At 36.9% G+C, this 18,407-nt stretch overlaps 1 protein-coding gene and 1 pseudogene across 1 annotated transcript in view; both read right to left on the reverse strand.

Moving 5' to 3' along the window:
* Positions 1–2,146: 2,146 nt before the first annotated feature.
* LOC112926965 (U6 spliceosomal RNA) lies at positions 2,147–2,233 on the reverse strand (annotated as a pseudogene).
* Positions 2,234–3,343: 1,110 nt separating this feature from the next.
* DDX60 (DExD/H-box helicase 60) overlaps positions 3,344–18,407 on the reverse strand; it is a 95,511-nt gene continuing 80,447 nt past the window's right edge. Inside the window, exons 36-38 of the mRNA XM_026008101.2 lie at positions 15,180–15,331; positions 7,256–7,318; positions 3,344–4,073 (exon numbers count right to left, since the gene is read on the reverse strand). Coding sequence (XP_025863886.2) covers positions 3,974–4,073; positions 7,256–7,318; positions 15,180–15,331 — 315 coding nt within the window. The 3' untranslated portion in view covers positions 3,344–3,973. The remainder of the gene's footprint in view (positions 4,074–7,255; positions 7,319–15,179; positions 15,332–18,407) is intronic.

The following is an 18,407-nucleotide window of genomic DNA, read 5'->3' on the forward strand; positions in this document are numbered from 1 at the left end:
TGTTATGCTCTATGTTGGCAAATCGAACTCCAATAAAAACAAATTAAAAAATATAAAGGGCTTCCTTTACTGATTCTTGAAGGATAGTTTTGCTAGTGAAAATTATCTCCATTTCCTTTGAGTGGACAGTTTTTATTTTCTCTTCATTTCTAAAAAAAAATATTTTCACTGGATATAGAATTTTTAATTGGTTGATATTTAAAATTTCAGTTCTTGAAAACTGTGCCACTTCTGGCCTTCCTGGTTTCAGATGAGAAACCTAATGTCAATTGAATTGGTATTCCACTATTGGTTATGTGTTGTTTTTCTCTGTCTGCTTCCAAGATTTTTTCTTTATTTTCTGTTTCCAGAAATTTCATTATGATCTTTGCTTTGCATGGAGTCCACTCTATAGGTGTAGTTTTTTTCTTTTCCTAAATTTGGGGAGTTTTCAGCCATTATTTACTTGGGAAGTTTTCAGCCATTATTTATTTGAGCATATTTTCAACCCCACCCAGTTTTTTTCTCCTCTGAGACTCCAATTTATGAACATTAGCTTTTTTTTTTGTATTGTCTCACTGGTCTCTAAAACTTCCTTTGTTCTTTTTCAGTCTACTTTCTGTTACTCAGATTGCCAAATTCTGTTGATCTATTGAAAGTTTATCAAATCCATCATATGTCATCTCCATATTTTTTTGACTTCTATGTCTTTGCTGGGATTTTCTATTTTTTATTTGTCTCAAAAGAATGTGCAATTGTAGGGAACCTGGGTGGTGCAGTTGGTTAAGCAACTGACTCTTGATATTGGCTCACATCTTGATCTCAGGGTTGTGAGATCAGCCCCCCTGTCGGGCTCTTCACTTCGTAGGGCATCTGCTTGTGATTCTCTCTCTCTCCCTCTGCCCCTCCCACTCATGCTCTCTGTGTCTAAAATAAATAAGTCTTTAATAAAAGAGCATGTGCATTTGCTTGTTGCAATACTTTAATGACAGATACTGTAAAATCCTTATAATTTAATCTCAACATTAGCTTTATCTTGGTATCAGTATCAGTGGTTTGTTTTGTTTTGTTTTGTTTTTCTCATTCAGGTTTTGATTTCTCTATTGATATGATGAATGGCATTTTACTGTATCCTTTGGACATTTTAGATATTACGCTAGGAGACTCTCAAGCCTATTTAATATGCTGCTTTTTTAGAAAGTGAGGTAAGGTGTAGCATGAGGAATGGGGTGGGTGGCAGTTCAGCTTTCTTGTAGACCTGCCGGCATCACGCCGGCTCAAGGAGCACAAGCTCACATTGCCTCCACGCCGAGAGTGACGTATTGAAGCTCAGCTTCGCTGGCAGGCTTCCTGACATCTCCCTGGTGAAAGTGGAATCATGCTTTCACTGCCTTGTTACTTGCCTCTGAGTGGGATATGTATGGACCTTCCCTACTAGGCCTTGCCCACAACAGGGAAGGGGGAAACAGGGTTCACTCACACTGCTCTGTTGTTTTAGGATGAGGATGGGAGCTCAGCGGTCACAGGAATGGATGCGGGACAGCGTTGATTAGTCTCTTGTGAAAGGACTCGTCACCAACTCATTCTTTCTTACTAATGCTGTTTGAGGGAAGAGGTTCAGCATCCTCCTTCCTCAATACACACACACCAGGGAAGGGGGTAAAAGCGGGGTCCTAATTAGCTCCACCTCATACCGCCTTGTTTATTCCCATAGAGGCTAGGTCAGGGAGTGGCTGGATGGTCCCAATGGCACCTGGAGATGGTGAAGTGAGGTCGTGATCAGCCTTTCCTCAGACTACAAGAGACAGCAAGAAAACTCAGTGTCATGTCGTTTCTCAAGTCCCAAGTTTCCTTTTGTTTTTGTGTTATGTCTAGTTACTTTGGTTTCACAGAGGAAGACCAAGGAGGAATGGGACTGCTCTGTCTTTGACTTTTATTAAAAGAAAGGAAGATATGGACATGTTAGGAAAAGTTTAAGCATATATATATATATATATATATATATATATATATATATACATATACATTTTTTTTCACATGAATCAGTAACTGGGCCAAGGGAAAGCTTCACTTCTTCATAAGGTTATGATTTCATCAGTAATTTGTATGTGGCCCTTTTGTCATATATTATTAACCATATATGTATGGGCTTTTTATTTTTCTTTTTTAAAACATGGAACATTCACAAATTTCCATGTCATCCTTCTATAGAGGCCATGCTAATCATCTCTGTATCATCCTAATTTTATTTTTTTTTATTTTTTTTTTAATTAATTTTTATTGGTGTTCAATTTACCCTAATTTTAACCTATGCAGTGCCGAAGCAAACATAGTATGTTATTTCTTATGCCAGCATTTGCACCTATAATTTGTATTTATCAAAATACAAATTTTTAATAAATGGCTCTTATAGAAGACCCTTTATAGACCTAATGCCAACATGATTTTCTCCTCTCATAGGAAAAAGGAATAAATTATGGTGATAATAATGCTTCTCCAGTAAATCTCACCAGGGTCTCTGCACATGTTTCACAGAAAGAAAAATTTCACATTATTACAACAAATGGACCATAAAATGCTTTTAGAGTTCCTGTATAATCTCTCTTTTCATAAGTTGTTCCAAGTTACTTTTTAAAGTTTTTGCTAAAAGTCAAAAAGGAAACAAAGGAAGCTTCCCACTAGACCCACCGCAAAAAGGTTAGATATAACTCCCTTTTAGCAGAATGACAGATTATAGGAAATAATCCTATTTTACCTCTAAAAATTAGGGAACCAGATTGGCTCAGTCATATGGAAAAAAAATCTTCATGTCTCCATCAGATTTATGAAACCACAAGTAAGAGGTAGAAACCAATGTGAGGTGACAATCTATTAATATTGTGTATCGGTGTTTTGAGTATAGAGGTCAGTAGGAATCACTTTAATTTCTAAGTATTTTGGTGTTCATCAATTGTTGCAGTGCACATTTTAAAATAATGTGAATGGATTTAGTCTGAAGAAACTGGAGTCTCCTAACATGGCACATGCAGGAATGGGTCAGTTCCAGGTAACAGAGTATTCCTTTATCTCCAGACAAAATGAACCACAGGTGTATTTCTAAGCCAACGTAATATATGTATAAATAATATCATACAAAAGATTATCTTCAGTAAGACATATAGATAGGAGAGAGCAGACCTTTAGCTCTGAGGATAAAATGTTCTGCTCAAGTTTAGAGTCTAAAATAGATTCCAAAACTATAATCTGAGGCTTAGATTATGGAGGGAAAGTTATTAGACATAAATTATTTATTATATATAAAATGCAGATGTGTGCAAATGGATTGAAAGATGTACAGACTTAATACAAAGAGACCAATGATAAATTGATTACACCCATTGTATTTATTTGTGGGTTTTCAGTCGTTTATATACAATTAAAATCAAGCCAAATCACCAGCTATATTTTATTTTAAAGCCTCATGGGACTTATGCCAAAACTGTCATTCATATTTTTCTAAAAAGTAAGTCAAGATTACAAGATGGTAAAATACATATCTAAGTCATATAATCACATTTAAGTTAATTAGAGAAAATATATTTCTACTCCAGGATACTGTAATAGCTTTCTTTTAGCCTTGATAGACTTTTACAAATTATGACATTGAGGAGGAAAATGCTGAGAATGTCATATTTGTTTACACTTCTCGGAGTAAAATTTTTTCTTCGGTCACACACAAAAATCTTTGGATTTTCTCAATCAGTCCACAAACTAGTTGAAATATAAGCATTATTATTCAACTATCTAAGGAAGCCAAGATTAAAAGATATTAAATAACTTGTCTAAAGGTACTTATAAGAGAACATGGCAGGTTTGATCACAATTCTGAATCCAAAGTGTTTGCTCTTTCCACTCCACCATATGTGTATTTCTGACAAAGAGTATGAGGATCGTAAAATATGACTTGAAAAATGCCCATAGCAACATTTTTAAGTGGTCTGGATAGTCTCTGTTTTTAAACTTCATCAAGTTTTTCAGAAAAGCTTTTACTCAATTGTTCAAATGCTAAGACCACGTTGTCGTCTTCATCTTCACATAGTTCACGCAAGGACACACTGTAAATGGAAACACACACACAGAGCACACATTTTAGTGAGAGTCAGTATTTTAAGAAGGACTTTCTACAGGCAGGAAGAATTAAGCAAATACCACTAGATGATGTAATGTTAGCAAAATATGAAGAATACTGATAAATATATTTACCTTTAAAAAAACTTGTATAGCAAATAATAATAATAATAATAATAAATAACAAAAGGTTCCCATGCACTTCCTCTTCATGTCGATTAGCAAGAAGATTTTCAAGGCCACCAAATCCCACCTAACCTTCTCCCATCCCCCTTCAATAGCAGCAACACAAAGTCCCTTCCTTTTCTCCACACATTTCTTTGGAGCCTATTTTGTATTTTTGTGGCTACCGTGTCCAGTATATACTGAAATCCACAAGTAACTACTTCTATGAAGATCAAAATATTCCTTCCTTTACCTAGATATGTGAGAAAAAATTTTAAAACAGAATATAATAAACAGAATAGTGGCTTTTATTTGTGTTCTAGGGACACCTGGGTGGCTCAGGGGTTGAGCATCTGCCTTCGGCTCAGGGCATAGTCCCAGGGTCCTGGGATCGAGTTCCGCATCAGCGTCCTCGTTGTATTTTGAATAAATACAAAATCTTTAGAAAAATTTATTTGTGTTCTAATTCACAGAAATCTAGGACCATGTTAGTTTACATGGTAACAGAGAATTAAGGTTGCAGATGGAATTGAAGTTGCTGATCAGCTGACTTTGTGATAGAAAAATTATCCTAAAAAAAAAAAGAAAAATTATCCTGGATTATCTGGGTGGGTGCAATATAGTCAAAGATTCTTGTGAGAGGCTTGTCAGGAGAGAGTTCATCTCAGAGTGATGCAATGTAAGACTTCCCTCACCATTGCTGGCCTTGAAGATGGAAGGGAACCATGATCAAAGTAATGCCAGCAGCCTCTAGAAGCTGTGGAAGACAATAAAGGAGATTCTCCTAAAGTCTCCAGAAAGAAATGAGCTTTGCCAACCTCTTTACCGTAACCCAGTTAGACCCATTTCGGACTTCAGGCTTCCGGGACTGCAAGAAAATAAATCTCTGCTGATTTAAACCATGAAGTTTGTGGTGGTTTGTTATGGCAGCAACAAGAAATGAATATGCAGGTGAAAAGAAAGGAGAGGAAATCCAAGAATGAACAGTGCAGCTGAGCTGACAAAGTACTGACCACAATCAGGATCTGACATTTCATCAGCCTTTTGCAATTCCTTATCTACCTTGGTTCCACTGGAGTTCCAAAATTTTTCCTAGTGTCTTCACTGACCTACTGCAGAGAATGACCAGATCTGTGTCTATAACACTGAATTTCTTCCTAGTCATAGACCTATAATTATGACACTGATCATTTCCCCTCGAACGAATTCCCGCAGGTATTACATGACATGTATAAATTCTAAGTCATTGTTTTTGGTTCTTGGTCCTCCTCAAGCTTCATCCTCACTTCTATGTTTCTTACGTATCCTTAACTAAAATAGAAACCTCATTATCATTACCAGCTACATGAACTTTGACAATTTCTCTGAATTCTATCTCATAAATATTTATCCAACCAACCATTTTTTTCTATCATTACTCTATTTCCTTAATTAAGATCCACACTCATTCTGACCTGCTTGGGTCTCAGCCTTTGAGTCTCTGCCACATATATAAACCAACCATATGCCATGGACCCATAGCATATTCATGCCTATATACTACCTATACATTATTCGGCATATTAAGTCCAAACTCCATGATATGAGAATTAAGACCCTTTCCAATGCCTATCCAAATTGCCTTTAAAGTTGCTTTAAACTTAACTCAGTGTCTTTCCCCATCCCTGTGACAAGTCCCACATTCCCCATGCCAGTAGAATGAGATTGAAGCCTACGCCTGACATATAAGACCACACTTTCTCATTTCTGTACATTGAAAACACTATTTCCTCTGCCCCATCCTTTAAGATCCTTTAAGGCTTAGTGAAAAAATTACTTCATTTGAAAATCCTTCTCTGAATCCAAGGTTGCCCCCATTATCTGTCATCCTACCCCTTATTGCCTTTAAAATAGTTTACAAGTCAGTTTCCTCACACTACACTGTAAGATTATGTCTAAAGCAGGGATAGATTTGTTGATTCTGTACATCTCAAATCCTTAGACGTATGTCTCAGACTAATAGTATTTCAATACATTTTAGATAAATGAATGAATGATATTCCTAGGACCAGATTTTGAGATTAAACCAAAGTCTATGGGGTTTCTTAGGATACTCTTGAATAACTATGAGCCACTCAAGAAATACACTACCTAGAGATGCTCAAGATAGTGAGCATTTCCCTCTGCTCTAGCATCCCCATAGTTTCATTCTCTGTATAAAACCTCCAAACAGGTCTGATTAATCTCATATCAAAAAATTAAAAAACAATGACCCGAATACCAAGAGCTTCATGAAGAGATTCATGGTAAATTACATATGTGCATGTATGTGAAGATATATAATTTTAAAGTAAGTGTAGAAAAGGGAAAAACATAAAGTATTAAAGTATGTGTAGACTACAGGCTTTAGAAAGATGTATATTTAACCAGGCAATACTAGAAGGGCCTAAGAATGGACCTTCTAAAAAGTCTTAGGATGGATGTATCCATATGAAGTTTAGAGTTGTCTGGGTCCCCACTGAGTCCCACATTCCCCATGCCAGGAGAATGGCAGGATAAAAAACAGGAAGCCAAATGAGAGACCAGACTGATAAACGCTGGAAAAAAACACTGCATAAAGCAAGAGAGTCTGGAATATGTAAGTTGATATAAACCAGGGACCTGGTGGAGCCCTAAGGGGCCTTCTGATGTATCATGTATCTCACAGACACTGGTTGTGAAAACTGAGAATACTGGGATCTAGGAATTCTTGAGGCTTTGGAACATTATCCTGCTGTTTGCAGGGCCTGAGGCTGGGGCTCTGGTTTGAATGAAACCTTCTGTCAAATGGGATTTGGAATTAATCCTATTATAGAACCAGTGCAACAGGGTGTTGAAGAGAAGCTCTGCAAAATGTTTGGGCAGTTGAAATTTGTCAATCTAACAAGCTTAATGGCACTTTTAAGTATGAGGTCAATGTTTTTCAAATTACCATTAAATTTTTGGAAAATCTGAAATCAATATTTAAAATATATAACATACATACCTGATAGATTTAATGGTAAGTGCAAAATCTTTCAACAAGTCATATGCAGCTCCTTCATGTAGCCTAAACAAAACATACTTTTGAAAATTAATAGTATGAAAACAAAAAAGAAATTAATTCATACTGAAATGCTGGATTTGTTGATAATAAATTACTTTTGTCCATCAAGACATATTTACTAGAAACATTTTGCCACAAGTCCTAGATGATGATTCAATCAACAGGAATAATGATTATAAATTCAAAAGTCATACGTATCACAACCACACATAATCAATACACACAGGGGACTGATCATCTCAGGAGAAAATCAAAATAGGAAAATTGTAAGCTCAGGAGAGTGAATGGGAGCTGGAGAATCAAAAGGAAAAATAAATCAAATGAATTATTTACTAATGTCACAACGTTATTTACAATAATGAGTCATATTTTGAAAAATGATCAGAATCCCATCCAAGAGGGAAGATGGTAGTGGAATAGAAAGACCCTAGGCCTGACTCATCCCATGAACACAACTACATAATGATGAAAACATCATAATACCCCAGAAAGCAACCTGAAGACTGACAGAACAAACTCCACAAAGGAAGGCAGACAAGAAACCACATTGAAGGTATGAAGAGCAGAGACATTGTTTGGGAGAGAACTGGATAATGGCCACTGCAGTGAGTAAGAGCCATGGAGGTGGAGCAGGCAAGACACAGACTAACACACAGCAGAGTATACAGGGAAGATGATTTCCCATAGCAACTGGTTTGGAAAATGAGAGGGGTTAAATTTCATGAGTTCTTGCAACCAGTGAAGCTTAAAGCTTGGAATTTTAAAGGTCAGTGAGCTTGGCTCGGATACGGCCCAGGGTCATTAGAGCTGCTTTTAGAGAGAAGGCAGGGCCAACAACTCATAGATATATAGCATGGAAACAGCAATTTGAAGAGTGCCTGTGGCACACAGTGGGGAGGTTATTTGCTCTTCTCAGAGCATATCCCAGAGAGGCAGTGCTCACAAGAGACCCCTCTGTGAACAAAGAAACTGGTCAGCACCACTTCCCTCCCCCGACCCTCAGCATAAGCACAGGGCTACTTGCAGGAACCAGTACCATGCCAGCACTCAGTACCTAACTTGTTTATGCCAAACTCTGCACGTGCCATGCTCTGATGGAACCACCCTTCTGAGTCATACTTGCCTTAGTCCCAGGCTCTGGACCCTTTCTCCAGGAAGACCATCTCACACCCCTTCCTACACTGCATCTCCCAACACAGGAGTTTTTCTGTATGAAGCTATTATCCTCAAAAACAGGAGAAGTAGCTGACTTTCCTAACACACAGTAGCTGATGCAAACTTATACAAAACGAGAAGACAGAGGAATGTGTCCCAAATGAAAGAACAGGATAAGGCCATGGCCAGAGATCTAAGTGAAACAGAGACTTTAAAGGAATGATCATAAAGATACACACTGGACTTAAGAGTGGAAGACATGATTGAGAACCTTAACACAGAGATAAGGAATAACACAGTGGAAATAAAGGGCTTGATAAATGAAATGACAAACATGCTTGATGGAATGAACAGCAGGATGGAGGAAGTAGAGGAATAAATTAATGACCTGGACAACATAGTAATAGAAAGTAATCAAGCTGAACAAAAGAGAAAAAAAATTATGCAAAATAAGAACACACTTAGGAACTCAGTGACTCTGTCAAATGTAATGACAATCACATTATAGGAGTGCCTGGGTGGCTCAGTCAGTTAACTGTCTGCCTTTGGCTCAGGTCATGACCTCAGGGTCCTGGAATCAAGCCCCATGTCCAGCTCCCTCACTCAGTGGAGAGTCTGCTTCTCCCTCTCCCTCTCTCCTCCCCATTTATGTCCTTTCTCACTCTTTTTCTATCTTCAAATAAATAAAATCTTTAAAAATTTTTTCACATTATAAAAGTCCCAGAAGAAGAGAAAGAAAAGGGGACATAAATTTATTTGAAGAAATGATAGCTGAAAACTTCCCTAATAAGGGGGAGGAAAAACATATCCAGATCCAGGAGGCATAGAGAAATCCCAACAAAATCAACAAAAGTATATCCACACTAAGACATAACTAAAACACCAAAATACAGTGATAAAAAAAATAAATAAAAGCAGCAAGGCAAAATAAGGCAGTTATATACAGGGGAAACTCCATAAAGCTATCAGGGTTGTTTTGGTTGTTTGTTTGTTTGTTTGTTTGTTTGTTTGTTTGTTTTGCAGCAGAAATTCTCCAAGCAAGAAGAAAGTGGCATGATATATTCAAAATGCTGAATGGGGAAAAAAAATTTGCAGCCAAGAACACCGTATCTAGCAAGTCTATCATTCAGAATAGAAAAAGAGATAGAGTTTCTCAGACAAACAAAAATTAAAGCAGTTCATGACCACTACACCAGTCCTTCAAGAAATATCTTTGAGTGGAAATGAAAAACCAAAAGTGACAGTATGAATGTACAAAACACAAAAGCAAAAGAAATGAATCTTTTTGTAAAATACCAGCCAAGGAACTCACAAAATAAAAGTATGTAAAATCAGTCACCACATATCTAAAACATGGAGAGGAGGGGAGTAAAGCATGGGCTCATACCTAAATGACCATCAACTTAATATAGACTGCTATATGCAGAAGATGTAACCTAATGGTAACCAAAAATCAAAAACCACTAATAAATATGCAAAGAATAAAGAGAAAGGAATCCAAATATATCACTAACAAAAATCAGCAAACTATGAAAAAGAGAAAGACAAGAAAGGATCAAGGAAAATCTTCAGAAACAACCGCAAAACAAGTAATAAAATAGCAATAAATGCATACCCACCAATAATTACATTGTATGTAAATGGACTAAACACTTGAATCAAAAAACACAAGGTGACAGAATGGATAAAATAAATAAATAAAATAAAAGACTCAACTATATGCTGCCTAGAAAAACATTTTAGCCCTGAAGACACCCACAGATTGAAAGTGAGGGGATGGAGAAACATTTACCATGCAAATGGATGTCAAAATGGAAGTCAGAAAGCCAGACTAGCAGTACTTACATTGGACAAACTAGACTTTAAAGCAAAGACTGTAACAAGAAACAAAGAAGGATGCTATATAACCATAAAGAGGACAACCCAACAAGAAGATATAACAATTGTAAATATTTACACACCCAACATGGGAGCACCTAAATACATAAAGTAGTTAATAACAAACATAAATGAACTAATTGATAATAACACAATAATAGTAGGGGACTTTAACATCCCACCTACATCACTGGACAGATGATCTAAACAGAAAACAACAAGGAAACAATGGTTTTAAATTACACACTGGACCAGATGAACTTAAAAGATATATTCAGAACATTTCACCTTAAAACACCTGGAATATTCTTCAGAATAGATCACATAATAGGCCACAAAATAATCCTCAACAAATTCAAAAAGATTCAAATCATACCATACATCTTTTGTGGCCACAACCCTAAGAAACTAAGAATTCAATCATAAGAAAAAATCTGGAAGAACCACAAATACATAGAGGTTAAATAACATGCTACAACACAATGAACAGGTCAACCAGGAAATCAAGGAATAAATTTTAAAAAATTGAAACAAATGTAAATGAAAACATAATGTTCCAAAACCTTTGGGATGCAGCAAAAATGATTCTAAGAGGGAAGTTTATAGCAATACAGGTCCACCTCAATAAGTAAGAAAACTCTCAAATAAAAAAAAAAACCTAACATTATACCCAAAAGAGAACAAGAACAATAAGCAAAATTGTTCTTTAGAAAAAGAACAATAAGTAAAACCTAAAACCAACAGAAAGAAGGAAATAATGAAGATTAGAGCAGAAATAAATGATATAAAAACTAAAAGACAATAGAACAGATCAATGTAACCAGAAGCTGGCTCTTTGAAAAAAAATAAATAAAATTGATAAACCTTTAATTACAAATGAGAGGGGAGACATAACTACCAACAGAACCAAAATACAATTATAAGAGAATATTATGAAAAACGATATGCCAACAAATTAGACAACCTGAAAAAAATAACTAACTTCTAAATTCCTAAAAATATAAAATGTGCCAAAACTAAAACAGGAAGAAATAGAAAATTTGAATAGACTGCATATCAGTAAAGGAATCAAATTAGTAATAAAAAAAATCCCAACAAACAAAAGTCCAAGACCAGATAGCTTCACAGGCAAATTGTATCAAGCATTTAAAAAAGAGTTAATACCTAGTCTCAAAATATTCCAAAACCTCCAAATTCATTCTATGAGGCCAGCATTGCCCTGATACCTAAACCAAATAAAGATACCATAAAAAAGAGAATGATAGGCCAATATCTCTGATGAACATAGATGCAAATATCTTCAATAAAATACTAACAAACCAAATCCAACAATATACTTAAAAAAAACAATTTACCATGATCAAGTGGGATTTGTTCCTGGGTTGCAAGAGTGGTTCGATATCCACAAAGCAACCAACATGATATGTCACATAAATAAAAGAAAGTATAAGAACCATTTGATCATCTCAATAGATGCAGAAAAAGCATGTGACAAAGTACAACATCCATTCATGATAAAAACCCTCAACAAAGCAGGTTTAGAGGGAACATACCTCAACATAAAAAGGCCGTACATGAAAAACCCACAGCTAAAATCATCCTCAGTGAGGACAAACTGAGAGCGTTCCCTCTAAGGTCAAGAACAAGACCAAGCTGTCCATCCTCACCACTCTTCTTCCACATAGTCCTGGAAGTCCTAACCACAGCAATCAGACAGCAAAAACAAGTAAAAGGCATCTAAATTGGTAGGGAAGAGGTAAAACTTTTACTATTTGCAGATGATATGATACTATATATAGAAAACTGGAAAGACTCCACTAAAAATCTGCAAGAACTAATAAATGAATTCAGTAAAGTCACAGGATACAAAATCAATGTACAGAAACCTGTTGCATTTCTATCCACCAATAATGAAGCAGCAGAAAGAGAAATTAAGGAATCAATACCATTTACAATCGCACCAAAAACGAGATACCTAGGAATAAACCTAACCAAAGAGCTGAAAGACTAGTACTCTGAAAACTATAAAGTGCTGATGAAAAATGACACAAAGAAATGGAAAGACATTCCACGCTCATGGATTGGTAGAAAACATATGATTAAAATGTCTATATCACTCAAAGCAATCTACAGATTTAATGCAATCCCTATCAAAATACCACCAGCATGTTTCACAGAGCTGGAACAAACGATCCTAAAATCTGTGTGGAGCCACGTGGGACTCTGAATACAGCAAAGCAACCTTGAAAAGCTGAAGGGATCCCAATTACAAACTTTAACTTACATTATAAAGCTGTAATGATGAAGACAGTGTTACTGGCATAAAGTAGACATATAGATCAATAGAAAAGATACAAAACCCAGCAGTAAACCCAAAATTATATGATCAATCGATCTTCTACAAAGCAAGAAAGAATATCCAATGGAAAAAAAGTAGTCTCTTCAACAAATGGTGTTGGGACAACTGGACACCATATATTCAGAAGAATGGAACTGGAAGGGGCACCTGGGGGGCTCAGTCAGTGAGGTGTCTGCCTTCAGCCCTGGTCGTGATCCAGGGGTCCCAGGATCCAGCCCTACATGGGCTCCCTGCTCACTGGAGAGTCTTCTTCTCCCTCTCCGTCGGACCCTCGACCTGTTCCTTCTCTCTCTCTCTCTCTCTCTTTCTCAAATAAATAAAATCTTTAAAAAAAATAAAAAAGAATGAAACTGGAAAACTTCATTATACCATATACAAAAGTAAATTAGAAACGCATTAAAGACCTAAACGTGAAACCTGAAACCATAACAATTCTAGAAGAGAACACAGACAATAACTTCCCTGACCGTGGATGGAACAACTTTTTTCTAGATTAGTCTCCTGAGGCGAAGGAAATAAAAGCAAACATAAACTATTAGGACTACAAAATAAGTAGCTTGAGGGGCACCTGGCTGGCTCATTTGGTAAAATGTAGGATTCTTAATCTCAGGTTCATGAGTTCAAGCCTCATGTTGGGCATGGAGCCTACTCAAAAAAAGAAAGAAAAAAAAAAAAAGTAGCTTCTGCAATGAAGGAAACAATTAACAAAATGAAAAGACAAGCCCCGGGGATGGAAGAAGATATTTGCAAATGACATATCTAATAAAGGTCCACAACCACAATATATCAAGTATTTATAAAACTCAATACCCCCAAAAAACAGTCCTTTAAAAAATGGCAGAAGGTCTGAAAGGACATTTCTCCAAGGAGGACGTACGGATGGCCCACAGACACGAGGAGATGCTTATCATTACTTGCCATCAGGGAAATGCAAATTAAAATCATAATAAAAAAAATAAAAATCATAATGAGATCTCACCTCACACCTGTCATAATGGCTAAAATAAAAAACACAAGAAACAGCAGGTGCTGGTGAGGACGTGGATAAAGAGTAAACGTCCTGCCCTGTTGGTGGAGTGAGGCCTGGTACAGCCACTGTGAGAAAAAGGAGTGTGGAGCTTCCTCAGCAGGTTAAAATTAGAGCCACCCTGCTCTCCAGCAATCACACTCCGGGGTATTTATCCAAAGAAAACATAACCCTGATCCCAAGGGCTACATGCACCCTCACGTCTATAACAGCATCACTTACAACAGGCAAGATGTGGAAGCAGCCGAGTGCCCATCAGCCGCGAATGGATAAAGAAGAGGTACATGTATATAAATATGTATGTAATACTGTGTTATTATATATCACATATATTTAATGAAATGTTATTCAGTCATAAAAAATGATATCTTGCCATTTGCAATGACATGGGTGGAGCTAGACAGTATAAAGCTAAGTGAAATAAGGCAGCCAGAGAAAAACAGATACCAAGGGCTTTCACTGCTCTGTGTAATTTAAGAATAAAACAAAGCAGCGAAGAGAAAGAGAGAGAGATCACATCACAGAGAGAGGCAAACCAAGAAATGGAGTCTTAACGATAGAGAAGGGATGGGTGGGGCGTTGGGTAATGGGTGAAGTGGGTGATGGGGATTAAGGAGGGCGCTCGTCATGACGAACACAGAGTGATTAAAATAAAAACTTAAAAAAAAAAAGAATAAAATCCAGTGAGTGAGCTGTGAAATACAAAACGAGCAAACCCCAAAATATCAACGTTTCTCTAGTGTCCTGAGTTTTAAATCCTTTAATTCAATAAAGACCGTTCAAGATTTTATGTAAAACGTCTATTGAATTCCTGCTTACTGTGAAGAAGGTCTCTCCCACATCTATATGCTCAGTGTCTGGGCCAATTTCTCTATTCTCAGGTAAATCCAAGAGGGTTTACCCCGCCTTACTGTTTTGGAAAATGATTTCCTTGCCAAAGCGCTAAGATGAGTCATAGGCCTTTTTATATACTTTGCTCAGATAATGGTGAGTATCGCATTGTTTGTTATTCTTTGTCAGTCTTAAAATATCTAATATTGAATAAATAGGATGTTAACAAATAAAAACACATCTGTGAACGTATAGAAATATAATCGTAGGGGACATCTCTAGGTCAAGCGAGGGTGTCTAAGTCCCCAGATTTTGCCGGTAAGCCACAAACAAAAATAACACAAAGTTTGTTTTTTCTCTCTCATCATTGATCTGCAGGGAAAAAGTTCCAGTATATTTTTTAGCATGATTCAACTCTACTTAAAATCATAAAAAGCTTTGCCTAAAATTCATTAGGTTCATCCACAATATATAAGATGTAGAGAGGGATACAGCAGTGGAACTGGAGGTGGAGGTAGAAATGAAAGAGGAAGACGGGGCCAGAGACACAAACGCAGACGTGGGACAGGAGAGCAAGATTCTAAGTGGTGGAGAAGAGAAGGGGACAAGCCCACCTGTTGTCCTGGACTAGTCCAGTCAAGGAGCCATGTTTGTAGAAATCAAGCGCGTAAGCATCGAGTGGCATCCTTCTTCCTTGGTTGTCAAATGTCTGTGACCACAGCACAGGAGCCCGACTGTGATCGATGCCTATTGTGCGCAGAACGACCTAAGGAAACACAACTCTTCTCGTTATTTGCGTGCAAAGAGTCTCTGATCTCTGACACCGAGCTGTGAACTTCCTTTCTGTACTCGGCCCTCTTGAAGCACACCCTTCGCCATGAAGGCAGAGGGTGTCTTCCGTACACAGTGGGTTGGTGGCGTCCTGAAGCAGGCCTGCAGGGTGACTTGGTACCGCCTGTGAACCTACTGCCTCAGAGCACGCGGACACTTCCAACCACCCAGCCGTGAGAATCACAGCAAGCCTCACTAGAAAAGAAAGGCTAATTTTAATTTTTTTTTATTATTATTATCCTAATTGGCCTAAGAGATACCTTGTAAACAGAGTATCGGAGAACCAGTGCCTTTCCTGTCTGAAGAGTTCGACTGAACGACTCTACCAATCACAAAAACCCAACCACCACCAGGATAAAAAGGAAGATATAGGGGGAAAGAGAAGAAAGATAAGAAGAGGAGGTACACAAGTCACTCGCTTTTGATGTCTGCTTATTTTACAACGACTATACGGGGTCATTAAGAACTACTCCGATACACTAATTGGTACAACTTTTCAAACGGCTTGGTAGTAGCATGGAAAGTTCTTTTATTATTAAGAGTTTCTTGGAATATTCTTATTCTCGCACAATCTAGAAAACTGTTGTGCCCTCAAAAATCCAGAAGATTCTACATTCAAGAAACTGCCATGCACGTGTACTAGACATTTGTGGCAGCGCGTTTGTAACAGTAAAGACTAGAAACAAACACAGTTTCTAAGAAGAGAATAGATCAACGGCTCTGAAATACTGTGAAGTAGTAAAAATAAAATAGAGCTTCATGCGACCACGTGGACGGATCTTGGGAGCATGGAGTTGAGTCCAGAAAACAGAAACAAGAAATGCAGGAGACTGCAGTGAGGATTCCTTTGCTTTTCATACAAAAGCAGCAAACATAAAAAGCAACTTTGGAATATGATGTTTTGTAAAGAATTAACACAAAATTCAGGATAATTGACATCCAGGCGAAAGAGGGGAGACAAGAGAATAAAACGGAGGAGGAGCCCATGGGTGATGAGTCCGTGAGTCTTCATTTTAGTTTTATGCTTTACAACGTATCTATGCGTGATTTAAAGATATCGTGAATGTCTATTTAACATTAAATTAAAAGGTAACGACCAGTAAAAGCAAAAGAATCTTGAGAGTGTACTAGGATACTAGGAAAGTAAAGTTGTATGTAGTGAGTGGGGTAAGGCAAAGGGCGTGCTGTCATCGAGGAATACTCTGGAAATCTTCATCAGTGCAGGATGCTTCAAAATAAATGAACTAGAACCACGCTCTTCCCTAGCGCACCATCAGGCACAACGAAAGGCCCGTCTTAGTCCATTCCCTGCACCTTAAAGGTCTCTTCTAATTGATGGTGACTGCGCAGCAACAGGACATAGACATTTTATCCTATTAAAACTGTATCAAGTCCCTCCAAAACTCGAGGGGGAAATTTGCATATGGAAAGGAACCAAAAGGGGGGATCCCTGGGTGGTGTAGCGGTTTGGCGCCTGCCTTTGGCCCAGGGCGCGATCCTGGAGACCCGGGACCAAATCCCACGTTGGGCTCCCGGTGCATGGAGCCTGCTTCTCCCTCTGCCTATGTCTCTGCCTCTCTCTCTCTCTCTCTCTCTCTCTCTGTGACTATCATAAATAAATAAAAATTAAAAAAAAAAAAAGGAAAGGAACCAAAAGTTAATGGTAGGTACTGACCATCCCTTAATTGTAAAATAGAGAAAAAGGGAAATTATAATACTTAACAAAACGCCTTGTTTTCAATGTGATTGGCTGCAAACGTCTTATATAAGTAATTCATTGTAATTATAGATATAACATACAGGGGAAAAAAGCTTCACAAAGTCATTGATCTTACAAGCGTGGTTCAGTCCACTCTTATTTCTATGCAAGATTCCACGTTCCGTAAGACACCGCTCGACGGGGGTAAAGAACTAGCCTGAGAGCTTCCCCGAGGCCCTGAGCAGTGGTCTCTAGTTCATTTTTAAACCATGTACATTATCAGTGAAAAAAAAAATTCTTTCTCATCTCTTCTTTCATAAATGCTTTTCTCTCATCTTATAAAACAAAAAGCTTCCTCAAACTTACGTGGGGTTTGAAAACGTACAGCGTAGCAATAAAGAGCAATATTGCTTTCCTAATGAGAAAGTGGATGACTTTAAAGGCTACATAAGAAGTGCATTTTTTTTCTCTTTTAAATTAGGTTGCTTCCAATTCCTTGAATTCAACAAAATTAAAGTGGCTCTAATTAAGTTGCTGATTAAAAGAGCATTAAAAATATATTTGTGGTAATAGACTGCTGGGTGACTTGAGACAAACAACTCAGAGGGAATCAGAAGAATCGTGTATCACTGGCATAACGAAAGTTGGTCAATTCTAAGCTACTTATCTATTTGAATAAGGTTTCTCAACATTCAAATTGAAATTCAATGATGGAACCCTGTTTCATTCTGAAAATAAGTAAATATTCATTCTTAGTTATATGGACTAATTTATAAATAGTTTCAGCCACTGCATTAATACATATATTTCTAATACAATATTAATTTTATTTTTAGTAATCCTCATAATTCATATTATATTTAAGTTTCTGTAATTAACAGAAAATAACCATTAAATTGAAATTGCATACTATTTAAGCTTAGAAATGGATAGGGTGGGTTGGTGTTTAAAAATATATTACATTATGTGAGAGAATGTATAATCTAACTCCAAGAGAAAAGAACTGTCCCAAATTTTTTAAGTCATTAGAAATTTTATTCTTGACTGTTTTTAATTTTATAATTAAGTCATTAGACATTTTATTCTTGACTGTTTTTAATTTTATAATTAAGTCATTAGAAATTTTATTCTTGACTATTTTTAATTTTATAATTACGGGTATCCAAATGCTTCAGTATTCATATTCCATTTTATTCATTAAAAATGATATGATGGCATTATTTTAACATATCAACATTTATCTGAAGCTGGAAATTATATCATTAGAAATTATTTGAATTTGTGATAAAAACGTATGTGTCCATTTAAAATG

The sequence above is a fragment of the Vulpes vulpes genome, chromosome 10 (genome assembly GCF_048418805.1).
Source record: "Vulpes vulpes isolate BD-2025 chromosome 10, VulVul3, whole genome shotgun sequence".
In the NCBI taxonomy this organism is placed as follows: domain Eukaryota; kingdom Metazoa; phylum Chordata; class Mammalia; order Carnivora; family Canidae; genus Vulpes; species Vulpes vulpes.